General features: G+C 41.4%; 1 protein-coding gene across 1 annotated transcript in view; it reads left to right on the forward strand.

The window, feature by feature from the left end:
• MTHFD1L (methylenetetrahydrofolate dehydrogenase (NADP+ dependent) 1 like) overlaps window positions 1-12,878 on the forward strand; it is a 183,444-nt gene that overhangs the window by 68,828 nt on the left and 101,738 nt on the right. Inside the window, exon 20 of the mRNA XM_039240954.1 lies at window positions 828-939. Coding sequence (XP_039096885.1) covers window positions 828-939 — 112 coding nt within the window. The remainder of the gene's footprint in view (window positions 1-827; window positions 940-12,878) is intronic.

Below are 12,878 nucleotides of genomic sequence, written 5' to 3' on the forward strand. Positions count from 1 at the left end.
TCTGTTCTTACTGATAAAGGAAAAGGATAGACATGGCATTTAAAGTGAATGTGTTGACAAATTTTCTTTACCAACTTAAATCTAAAGGTTTTGATAATTCCCTTATATTGGGGTTTTTTTTTTTTTTTTTGCCTGTTTAGTAACAATTGCTCTAGCATTTGACCAAGAGTGAACATTTTCCTTTCTTTTACTGTCTTAATAGTTACAGATTTTTAACATATAAACCAGTTAAGCAGTGAGAAAGACTTAAAAAGAATTTTTGGAAATCAGATGAACAGATTTATTATGTGAATATAAAAATGGGCTATAATTATTTTAACTGTTACGTTCTAGTCCTGCCCTATCATACAATTCATTAATTGTATTGATTTTTTTTTTTTGCTTTCCTTAGATTTTTCTAGAAGTGACTAATTTCTTCATGAAGAAAAAAATACATTTAAATAAGCCTCTTAGACCATCAGGGTCTAATTCTATTCTTTTAAAGAATATAATGCCAAATACTGTGAAGGGAGGTAAATAGCTTACTTCATGGTCAGTGAGGCAGCTGAGTGCTTTTACAAAGTTATAGTAGAAAATCAATTCCTACAGCTTTTTCTCCCTAGTTCAGCATTAAATGTAGGATGACACTGTGGTAGAACGTACCAAGAATTTGGTCCCTTGGGAGAGTCAGGGTGTTTTCGTTTTCTTTGAGAGAATCTGTACATCGAATATGCAGTATTAATAAAAGCAGAATGGATTCGGTGATTCTCTAAATACCAAAACTCACCATCTTGGGTCATTCCTCCCTTTGTCTTTTGGGGTTTTAATTTGTTCTTTAACTTTCGTAGGGAACCCCTGTGTTTGTGCACGCTGGCCCCTTTGCCAACATCGCCCACGGAAACTCCTCCGTGTTGGCTGATAAAATTGCACTGAAACTGGTTGGTGAAGAAGGATTTGTAGGTAAGTCATTTCTTTCACATTTTGTTGTTTTGGAATATGGAAGAGATCTCAAAGTTGGTGGCTGAAAAGAGTGGTATCCATTCTGACCTGAAATGTGTTCTTTCAGACTTGCTGTTCATAGCGAGCCTCTGTACCGGAAACGCCCCGCGGTCTGGTCTGTACTAGGGAAATGATATTGCTATTGAACCATAGATTCTGACAGATTTGAATATAAGCTCTGACACTTGGCTGGCAGAGTGATCTTCTAATGACCCTCTGAGCCTGTTTTCTCCTCTGTTAAGCGGTGATTACACCACTGTTTCAAGCCTCATAGAGATTGTGAAAACCAAATGAGATTATTTATTCATTCAGACAATGTTTATTGAGAACCTAGAGTGCACAGGGCATGTTACTCAGAGACTGGAAATCACGGTGAGCAAGAGACCCAGCCCTGCGTTCGTGGAGCATAGGCATGGAGTGTAATCCTGTACGTGATTAACAGAAGCGCTCACCAAATGTCGGCTGTCGTTAGCAGTAGAAATCAATTTGCTATTCTTCAATCGGAGTATTTGTCTGTGTCTAATGGGGGGGAGATTCCCACCGGTTAGACCTGGAAGATTTCATTGGTAGGACTTCACAGTCTGTGCTGCTGCCAAGCTCTCCTCTGTGGTATCCGCTTCTTTTTGCTTTTAATTGGCTACGCTGGACAGAAAGAGGGGGTGACTGCTGTCGACTTCGCCTGGTCCCACCCATGAAGTTACAGCAACAAAAGACAAACGGATAACACGGATTCTTGGTATAACACCGTAATTTGGCATCAGACTACACTGCCGAGAGGTGATTTCCACTCCTCACATTAGTGCTGATAATTATCAAGTCTTGCAGTTAACGGCTTTCACACTCATCATGAGCCTCGTATCAAACTCGGAAGACAATTACTTTACTAGAAAAGATTCTGCCCTGCACGGTTCTGCTCAGCCATTATAAAGTTCATTCAGGGTTATTGAGACTGTTTTTAAGAATTCCCTATAGACGTGCAGTCGGGATCAAATGAGAATTTATGTAGTTCATTCCTCAAGGTCTGAATTATACAGCCCTTGTGTATTTTGCTGCTTGGGTACCAAATCCACTAGCTTAGTCTACTTGGATAGACGTGTGGTCTAAATGGATTTGTTCCATTGATCACAGCATAATTTTAGAGCTAATGGACCAGGAGTCTGCAGAAGGGCAGGCACTGAAAAGCGGGTGCTTATGTGAAGTTGTGGCTCTAATGCACCAACTCCACAAATAAAAGAGCTTCTAGAAGAAGGCACTCTATTTTGTGCTGACAGAGCTCTCTGCCTCTGGACCAATCTTTACTTTGTCCACATATATTTATAGAATATGTGTTATCGTGGCAAAACATCTTTAAAGATAAATGCTGATGGTGTATGCAAAACATAGTAGCTTTCTCTGTGACCTTGGACAAACCATTAACCTCTCTGGGAGTGTCCCTTGTAGTAGACCTTCTCATGTGAAAAATGAGCAACTGGACCAGATGAGGAAATGTGTGTGGATGGGCAGCCATGACTCTGAAATAGAAGCTGTGGGATCATAACCCTAACTGGTAGTGTGACCTGAGTCAAGTTACTTAATTTCTCTGGGTTCAACTTCCTCTCTTGATAATAGAATACCTTGCAGTGTTTTAATGAGTAGTGTCAAACGAGGAACTGCTGTGTAAACCATGGAGAACCAGTGAAATGTCAGTGATTTTGCTAATGATTTCTATGATCTCTTGGAGTCTAAGGGGCTGATGGGGGCGGGGGGGGGTGTCAGTGCCAGCAGTCTGTCCATTGCCAGATGGTTCAGAGGACTGGCTTGAGAGTCAGTATCTGGCTCCTTTCAAGTTGTGTCAATTTAGGCAACTTAACCCTTCTTAGTCTCAGTTTCCTTATCTGTAGCCAAGGGCTCTATAGAAGATTTGCTTCACAGGTTTGAAATCAGGTTTAAATGAGACTGCACGTTAAGCCCTCGCACAGCACTTAACACAGGGTAAGACTCGATCATTCTTAGCCAGTCGTGATTATCCTCTCCATTGCTGATACATGACTAATAAAGGTTAAGTGTCCCTTTTTTATTCCGTTTCTTTTTTCCCTTTGGTTAGTGAGTTTTTTTTTAACTGTGGGAGAATAACATCTAATGTAAAATTTATCAGTTTAGCCATGACTAAGGGTACTGCTCAGTAGTCAAATGCTTTCATGTTAGTATAGAGCCATCATCACCATCTGCCTGAAGGATTCTTCATCTTGTGAAACTGAAACTCTAAATAAAAAAATTTTTTTAATAATCCCTCCAATCACTTTCTGTCATAAGAACAGTCTCATTTTAATTACAAAAAAAATGTGTATGTGCAGTCTTCTGTAAAAATAAAAAACTCCAAATTTCATTCATATTTAAGCTTCTAAGCTTCTCCTTTCTCTTATGTTGGGCCAGCCTTTGGCTGATAACGGGAAGGGAAAGGTGGCTTCCTCTCTCTCCCCCATCATCTTGCACTTGGTCTGGCCCCCCTCCCGAGGTTGAAGCTTTGACATTCGGGTACCCATCCAGTCTCTTCCAGCAGAAGATCCTCACTCTTGGCAGAAACCCTCCGGGCACTGTCCCTTTTAGACAGTCCCACTGCTAATTCAATACCTGATCTCCAGCCATTACAGACCTTCAACCTGTGTTCTTCTCATTGGTGGGACAGTTACACCTCTCACCTGAGCCTCTCTTCTGTTGCCAGCGGCCGGTTCCTTTCAGCCTGCAGATTCTATTCATGCCCAGTCTACCACTGTGCGCCTCTAAGGCAGAGACACCATGAGCCTTTCCGGTCCTGCTTCTACAGCCGTCACTCTCTAGCTCTACATCCTTTCCTCCCGGGGAGTGGGGAGCGGGACTCTGCACACACTGATAATTTTCTTTGAAGAAATCCTTTCCCGGCTTCTAACTTTGAAACTTCCAGGTAGCTCTTGGGCTAAAGGATGAAGAATCTGTTTTCAAGCAATGTCTTTGCAAACCTGCTAGGCTTAGCACCCGCCTTTAGCGAGAGAGCAGCAGACGCTGTTTGGGGGCTTCAAACAAAAGGGAAACTTAAAGAGCCCCATTGTAACATCCTCCCAAGGAAGATAAATGCAGGAGACCTAGGTTTATCTGAGGCCTGTGGGGAAATATGTGCCCTTAGAAAAGTCATTGTTTATAGAAGCCTGTCTCTCTTAAGATATAAGACGGCCACACCTACAAGAAGATTGATAATTTAGATTACATTTAAAAATAAATTGTGGGGGCGCCTGGGTGGCTCAGTCAGTTAAGTGTCTGACTTTGGCTCAGGTCATGATCTCACAGTCTGAGTTCGCCCCTCTCGTCAGGCTCTGTGCTGACAGCTCAGAGCCTGGAGCCTGGTTCGGATTCTGTGTCTCCCTCTAAACCTCCCCCGCTTTCACTCTGTCTCTCTCTCTCAGACATAAACAAACATTAAAAGAAAAATTTTTAATGAGATAAAAATAAATTGTGCATGATAAAAGATATAAGATTTAAAAAACAAGAGACAGAATATGAGCAAACAGAATATGGCCAAGGTAATAGACACATGACTAACGATCGGAATATATATAAACCAGCAAGGATTATAGATTGATTTTTAAGCAAGTAATCCAGTAGAAAAATGGGCAAAGGATTTGTAAGGGTAATTCACAAAAAAAGAGCAATCTGACATAATTTCTGGGTCACACTGAAAATGGGCAAATGATCTGGAAATTTCAGTTCTGTGTAATACCCTGGGGAAAAAGTAACTGAAGATTTATTTAAGTCCTTTGAAGTAAGTTACTTGAGCACACATTCACTGAGCTCCTGCTATACGTCAAGTAATATATGGTAGAAGCTTGGAATCAGATACGTAAGCCATGTTTCTTAGCCTCCAGGAATTTACAGTGGTGTGAGAGATAAGCCCATAAACAGAATCTCAGTGGTAAGTACAATGCATTTAGGAGATTAAGTATCATATTGATGAATGAAAGACCTTAAGACATGATGGGCATCTCTTAAAATTTTTTCCACAATGCAGCTTTCCTGAAGTACCTTTAAGTCTAATTTTTTGCTGTGTCCCAACAAACACAGAGAGGGAATTATTTTATCAACTCTGCAATAACTAGTCCAAGATAATGGAATCAATATTCCGTTTAGACTTAAAACCAAGTGAAGTTTATTTAGTTACAGTTGGCTCTCGAACAAGTTGGAGGTTGGGGCACTGACCCTCACCCTGTGTAGTTGAAAATCCCCATATACCTTTTGACTCCCCAAAACTTAAGTCTAAGAGTCAACAGTTGACTAGAGCCCAAACAATAACATAGTCAACTAACACATATTTTATATATTATACATATCGTATGCTGTAACCTTACAGTGAGGCAAGCTAGATAAAAGAAAATAGTATTAAGAAAATCATAAGGGAAGAAAACACATTTATAGCACTGCAGATACTGAAAAGAAAATCTGTATGGAAATGGGCCTTCCCCAAACCCCCGATTTTCACCAGGCAACTGCAATTGCACGAATTTGTCAGACTTGACCAAAATAGTCCACGAGAGTTTGGGGGAACATGCTGTGGTCCCCGTGATCGCTGTTTCTATTTCTCCTTTAGCCAGTAGTCCTCATGGGAGTCCTCTTAACCTCCATTCATTGGTGTAAAAGCAAACATTTCTTTGGCATCAAATCCTAATCATGTGTTATTTTTTTAAAAAGAAGAAAGAAAAAGAAAACAACACTGAGTTCCTGGGCTTTAATAAATTATCTCATTTTTAAACTATTTGTAAGGATTTCAAACTTACACATGATCCTTGGTGTTTTAAATTTGCTTTCTGTTTTCTTAATTTGGTTTTGATTCTCATTTCAAATGAATACCTTTCCTTCATGCTGGAATTCAGCATATGCTTGTCTGTCTTTATAGCTAGGAGTTCTTAACTGGCAGTTAACAGCCACCCCTACCATAATTAAATACAGAATTATATACATAAATGTATGTAATTTTTTAAGTTTATATATTTTGAGGGAGAGAGAGAGAGCGGGGCAGGAGTAGGGAGAATCCCAGGCAGGCTCTGCACTGTTAGCACAGAGCCCAATGTGGGGCTTGATCTCACCAACCATGAGGTCATGACCTGAGCCAAAATCAAGAGTTGGCCACTTAACTGACTGAGCCATCCAGGTGCCCCTGTATTTTTTTTTCCCCAACAGAAGGGCTCCCCGATTCTCACTTTATCTTCAAATGTCCCCAGGACCCAAAAAATATAAAGACCCAGGGTCTTTTCTCAGCCTAATGGATGCTGTGTGCCATTTTGCCATATTTACTTAGTAACAATCTATATAAAGCTTTAGTGGCTTTTGAAGTTCTATCCACGTTTGAAATTTAGCTCCCTTTTCCAAAATGCTGGGCAAGAAATTACCTAAATTGACTGTGAGTCTTCTTGCCTTTTGTAGAATATTACACAGACTGAGAGTGAGTTCTCCACATGCTGCCTGGGTACATAAACATGAACAGATAGTACAGCAGAAAAGAACGTTAGACCAAATGCCCAATTAACAATTCATGCCCTGAGCTTTGCCCTGAACATTTCATGATTAGGGCTTAGAGTTCAGAATAAATAACCATTATCATTCCAAGACAAACCGAGGAAGATTGGGAAACAAAGCCTTATTAATATGATCATTACAAACACTGCAATTCTCTGAGCCGTCCCCGAGCTCCAGACCAGCCGCCACATGCATTCCCTCCGAGGCTGGAAACCGTTCTGTGCGGTAGGTGCTGTCGTTGTTTTACAGAGGACACAACTGAAGCCTACAGCGATTACAAACCATGTCCTCTGTCTTTCAGCCACTCTGTGTTGGAGGATACAGCCTCAGGGCACCCTTGCACCAAAGCCTATGCTGATGATCACTTGACTCCTCCATCTACAGTGGTTTTCTCATTTCTCTTTGCCTGTTCCCATCCTCCCCCATGAAAAAATACCAAGTTTCAGATGACCTTCCTACAGTGGATGAGTACCATCTAAAATCATACCAATAGGGGCGCCTGAGTGGCTCAGTCGGTTAAGCGTCCAACTTCAGCTCAGGTCGTGATCTCACGGTTCGTGGGTTCGAGCCCCACGTTGGGCTCTGTGCTGACAGCTAGCTCAGAGCCTGGAACCTGCTTCAGATTCTGTGTCTTCCTCTCTCTCTGACCCTCCCCTGCTCATGCTGTCTCTTATCTCTTTCTCAAAAATAAATAAAATATTTTTAAAAATAAATAATAAAAAAAATAAAATCATACCAATAGAATTATATTGCACCAGTCTATAATAATGCATGCCAATGGTGGTGAGATGCTTCTGGGTTTTCTTTCTTTTTTTGTTATTATTATTTTTAATTTAATTCCAGTGTAGGTTTTTTTCTCTTTGTCTCCTTACTGCTTGAAAAAATGTCTTCTTACTAATAAATGTTATCTTGTTGAGTTACATCTTCTTGCTGCTCCTCGTCGTTGTCGAGTGCCCTTCTGCAGACCGTTTAAATCTTGCTCCTTCGGCTTCAGGAACCCCGACTGGCAGTGGCCCCCAGTCACCAGCTTAGTGTCTGTTTCCGTTTTTATTGCCATCAAAATTTAAATGCCCTTTCATTTTGGTCGAAGGGAACCAGACCAAACTAAACATTCTGATGGCTTCACCCACCCTTTAAAAAAATCTGATGTCAAGTAGTCCTCCAGCTTTCTAAGCTGGGATTCTCCCAGACCTCACCCTGTTTACATTATTTAGAAACAGATCTCATCCAAGGCTCTATTTTTGTTAGGATACTTCCAACTTTTTTCTCCAGTGATTGTATCCGTAATTAAATCAAGGACAAGAAGTGCCGGAGGTGTCGGTCACACGCTAACCTTCGGGGAAACTACTGATCACCAGTGCTATTCTTTAACCCCGCTGTTCAGGAAGCCCAGGAAGAGAAGGTGGTTTTCACTGTCCCTGGAGGTCTCATTTCTCTAATGTACCTTGAGACTAATTTCCTTCTCCCTCGCTCTCAGTGCTGCTCTTTATTCCACCACCTTTTTCTTCCCATGCTTTTGTATAAAGACACCCTCCCTTCTTTCACCAGCCGTTCCTCTGCCCTCAAAAAAATAAGTGGGGGAAAAAATGAAATATTCTGAGTATCCAGTATCCAGGAATGTATGCTGAGTAGTATAAGAAACGCCTGTGTTCCCATCACTCACTCAGCTGTGTCAGAACCATAACCTATAGTGCCATGTGTGCTTTAGTTTTTTTCTTTTTTTTTAAATGAAACATTAGACACAGAGTTGAGGTCTATACGAATGCCTCCCTAATCTCATTCCCTTTCCCACTTTTCTAGAGGAAGCCACTATCCCAATTTAGGGATTATCATTTCCAGGAACAGTTTATGCTTTTATTACAGAAGTGTATCCACAAAAGATCTACAACAGAGATTCTCGGACCTTCTCTTTTCATGTCGTGTCACAGCAACTATTTCCTAAGGCATGTCAGGCCAAGAGAAATACCTAACATTTGCATTCATTAAGTAGTTAGGTCCAAGCAACTTCATGCATATTTATGTCCTGACAACACAGCAGCTGTCGGGGGAAAAAAAAGAATACATATAAATTGAAAGAAAAAATATGATTTCATTTTAAAATAGTCACTGTAGGGGCATCTGGGTGGCTCAGTCAGTTAAGTGTCTGATTTTTAATGTCAGCTCAGATCATGACCTCACGGTTCATAAGTTTGAGCCCTGCATTAGTATCTACACTATCAACGGGGAGCCTTCTTGGGATTCTCTCCCTCCTCTCTTTCCACCCCTCCCCTGCTCATGCTCTCTCTCTCTCTCTCTCTCTCTCAAAATAAGTAAATAAACATTTTTAACAAATAGCCACTGTTATTTACTTATTAATGAGATGTGGGTCCTTGTTGAGCACTGAACAACTTCTCATTCCATGGGGTTGGTCCACCCTTCAGAGCTCATTTCCTGTTCCGCATTGGTTTTCACACCATTCTTGCTTTTACTGCAACAACCGCCAAAAATTTGGCTTCCCAAATATATGATGTCATTGAAAGGACTGTGGAGCGTTAAAGTCGAGACCAGGAACTACCTCAGAGTAATCGAACTTGTAGGCTTCAACAGATGTGAAGTGTTACCAAGTTTCCCTCCAAAACTGAAAATATCCCATGTGTCTTCCGAGTTCAGTGTGCAGCCTTGGGTACCTCCGCACATAAACTTGGGAACCACAGATATACAGCATGTGTTTGTAGCATTTTATACATTAATAAATCTTACTGTCTGCATCGTGCTACGGGAGGGAGCAGCAGACTTTTGCTGTGAAGGGCAAGACCACTAATTTAGGCTTTGTGAGTCATAGCATCTCTGCAAATGTTCAAGGACAAAAGCAGCCGTAGAGAAGGCCTGCACGGATAAAGGAAGCTGTATTCCAATAGATTGATTTATTCACGGACCCTGATGTTTGAATTTCATGTAATTTTCACACCGATAAAATATTTTTCCTCTTTTTCCTCCCCCAAACATTAAAAAAAATGTTGTTGAAAAAGTAAAGAAAATAAAAAAGTTGTAGGGCACACAAAGGCAGGAGACGTGCTGTTTTTGTTCAACCTGAACATTTCTGCATTTATCCAAGTAGCCGTGATGAAAGAAGCCGCACGCGCCCCACAGAGCGGTCTTCCTTGCCTGTATACAGCACGTGGACTTGTTCATGCTTCCTGCATGGACACTGAGATCCCCTTTGGTGCTCGGTTACAGATAATGGCTACCGGAACATTCTCATTCGAGTCTGAGAATAAGTGCAAAAGTCACAGAGGGTCTATTCCCAGGAGTAGGATGTTAGGGGTTACATTTTCTGAATACGAACACTTTGCCATTATGTGTGACAAATGTCTCCTCCCACACGTGGCTTATCTTTTAAACGTGTTCACTGTACCTTTTCTTTTTCCATCCTTTCTCTTCATGATTTCTGTTTTTGGAATCATAATCTACAAATCTGTATTGGCTTATCAAATGCTGCCACTTACATGTAGGCCTTTCATCATCTCATAATTTATGTTTGTTTCTGGTGTCCCGTTTCTTGAGTTCTCTGTCTGTGAAACTTTTTCTTCCTCGGTGATTGTTTCAGGTGACATCAGCTCAGTAGATTTAAATCAGTCAGAAGCTCAGCTCCCCTCATCCCAGGCCCTGACATGACCAAGGTCAGTGCAGGTGCTGAGACTTGTATCCAGAGCTGCTTTTTTTTTTTTTTTTTTTTTTAAAACATTTATTTATTTTTGAGAGCGGGAGCAACAGTGTGAGCGGAGGAGGGGCAGAGAGAGAGGGACACAGAATCCAAAGTAGGCTCCGGGCTCCGGGCTGTCAGCACAGAACCCGGCGCAGGGCTCGAACTCTCAAACCGAGAGATCATGACCTGAAACAAAGTCAGAAGCTCAACCAACTGAGCCGCCCAAGAGCCCCCTGGGGCTGCTTTTTAATCCACTTATTCTGGCAGCATAAGGACCCCCCCCCCACCGGAGACGAGCAGCCTAACAGACGGTTTCTCCGGAACTGCTTATCCACCTTGGACACCAGCACTTTCTGCAAGAAGGGGATCCACACAGTGTCTGTCCCTGACCATTCACCTGCTTATGCTGGACTTCCGTTGGCAGTGGTGATTGGTTGTTGGAGAAGTGACCTGTGCTGACCCTGTGTGGTCCAATTCTGAACATTTGTCATCAAAGGTCCCGTGAACCTTTGAAAAGGAAGGGTCTAATTTTATGGTCTATTTACTTTTCTGTCCGACAAGATGCTTTGAAGAAAACTATCTTTACTTGCAATACTTTCAGGTTATCTATTTGATCATTATTTGTGTTGGCGATATGTTCTTGAGATATAAACCAAATCCAAATATTTGTGAGATAAGGAAGAAAGAACCTTTACTTGTGAGGATAACAGAAATTTTAGATCTTTATGCTCTAGCTCAGCAGGAAAAGGAGTCCATGCTGATACCTGTTTTCTAGAATTGAGTTGCAGAAGAAAAATACAAAACAAATGAGTATGAAGCAATTAATAAACATTTACCCCTTTCTTACACTAAAATAATTGAAGAGTTTTTAATGAGAAGCCTGGTTTCTTTTTTTTTTTTTTTACAAATAGTTTATTGTCAAATTGGTTTCCATATAACACCCAGTGCTCATCCCCACAAGTGCCCTCCTCCATGCCCATCTCCCCCCTACCCCCCACATCCATCAGTCCTCAGTTTGTTTCTCAGCATTCAAGAGTCTCTCATGGTTTGCCTCTCTCCCTTTCCCCCACCATTTCCCCCCTTCTTCTCCCCCATGGTCCTCAGTTAAGTTCCTCCTAATCCTCCTATACATGCAAACATAAGATATTTGTCCTTCTCTGCCTGACTTATTTCGCTCAGCATAACACCCTCAAGGTCCATCCATGTTGCTACACAAGGCCAGATTTCATTGTTTCTCATTGCCATGTAGTATTCCATAGTATAGATAAACCACATCTTCTTGATCCATTCGTCCATTGATGGACACTTAGAGAAGCCTGGTTTCTATTTGTTTTTCTCAGTGGTTCATTTAGGAGAAGTCATGGCCCTATTTTTCTGCCTTCCCACGAAGTGCCCACTCTCCTGAATTTTGTGCATTAATGTTCAGCCTTTTCCATTATTATTGCTGCCAACTTACATATATTCTTTTGCGCATGTCAAATATTTCATACATTTTTTTTCCAAACCTTAGAAACAGGATTTATTGATTGACAGTCATTGAATTTTACAGGCTGATCTTGCAAAGCGGTGGTGGAATTCAGTTAGGGCACTATTAAGTTACGCTAACATTTTTGGGTTCCTATTTTTTCCAATAACTGTTTATCAGTTGTTTTCTGTTATATGCACTGAAAATCAAGATAATGGAGAGGATTTTCCTCAGAGCAGCCAAATAGACTCGATTGCAGGCTCCAGCTGCCTCAGTTTGTTCGTTTGCATGTTTGTTTTCATTTTTAGGTATAACTGACAAGCGGTGTTATATGAGGTTCAGGTGTGCAATATAATTGCTTCAATAGTTCTGTACGCTGCTCCGTGCCCATCATGATTCATGTGGTCTCAATCCCCATCCCCTGTTTTCATCCCTCCCCACCTCCCCCCCCCCACCTCCCTATGGCCACCACCACCAGCTCTCCATGTTTAAGAGTCTGGGTTTTGTTGTTGTTTCTTTTTTTTTTCTTTGTTCATTTTGTTTCTTAAATTCTACTAATGAGTGAAATCATATGGTATTTGTCTTTCTCTGACTGACTCATTTCACTTAGCATTATACTCTCTAGCTACAACCGTAGTGTGGTAAATGGCACAATTTCATTCCTTTTTATGGCTGAGTAGTATTCCTGTGTGTGTGTGTGTGTGTGTGTGTGTGTGTGTTCACGCACGTGCACGTGTGCGCCACATCTTTGTGTTTTTTAAAATATAATTTATTGTCAACTTACATGCAACACCCAGTGCTCATCCCTACAGCTGCCCTCCTCCATGCCCATCCCCCATTTTCCCTCTCCCCCACCTGGTTCCCACCCCCATCCACCCTCAGTTTGTTCTGTGTATTTGAGAGTCTCTTGTATACCACATCTCTGTTCCCATTCGTTTATCGATGGACACTTGAGTTGCTTCCATTATCCTGGCTATTGTAAAAATGCTACAGTAAATTAAGGGTGCATATAGCTTTTTGATGATTACCCAAGGAAAGCCAAAACACTAATCAGCTGCCTAGGTTTGAATGTCCTCTGCTGCGTGCTGGGCGTGTCTTTGGGTAGTTCACCTAACATCCCTAAGTCACAGTTTCTGCAATACCTACTGCATGGGCTTCTCTGTGGATGAAATACAGTAATTCTGGAAACAGCACAGACCCAGACACACACTGAACGGTGGACGTCAGCTA

The sequence above is a fragment of the Hyaena hyaena genome, unplaced genomic scaffold (genome assembly GCF_003009895.1).
Source record: "Hyaena hyaena isolate Hyena2069 unplaced genomic scaffold, ASM300989v1 scaffold_184, whole genome shotgun sequence".
NCBI classification, from domain to species: Eukaryota; Metazoa; Chordata; class Mammalia; order Carnivora; family Hyaenidae; genus Hyaena; species Hyaena hyaena.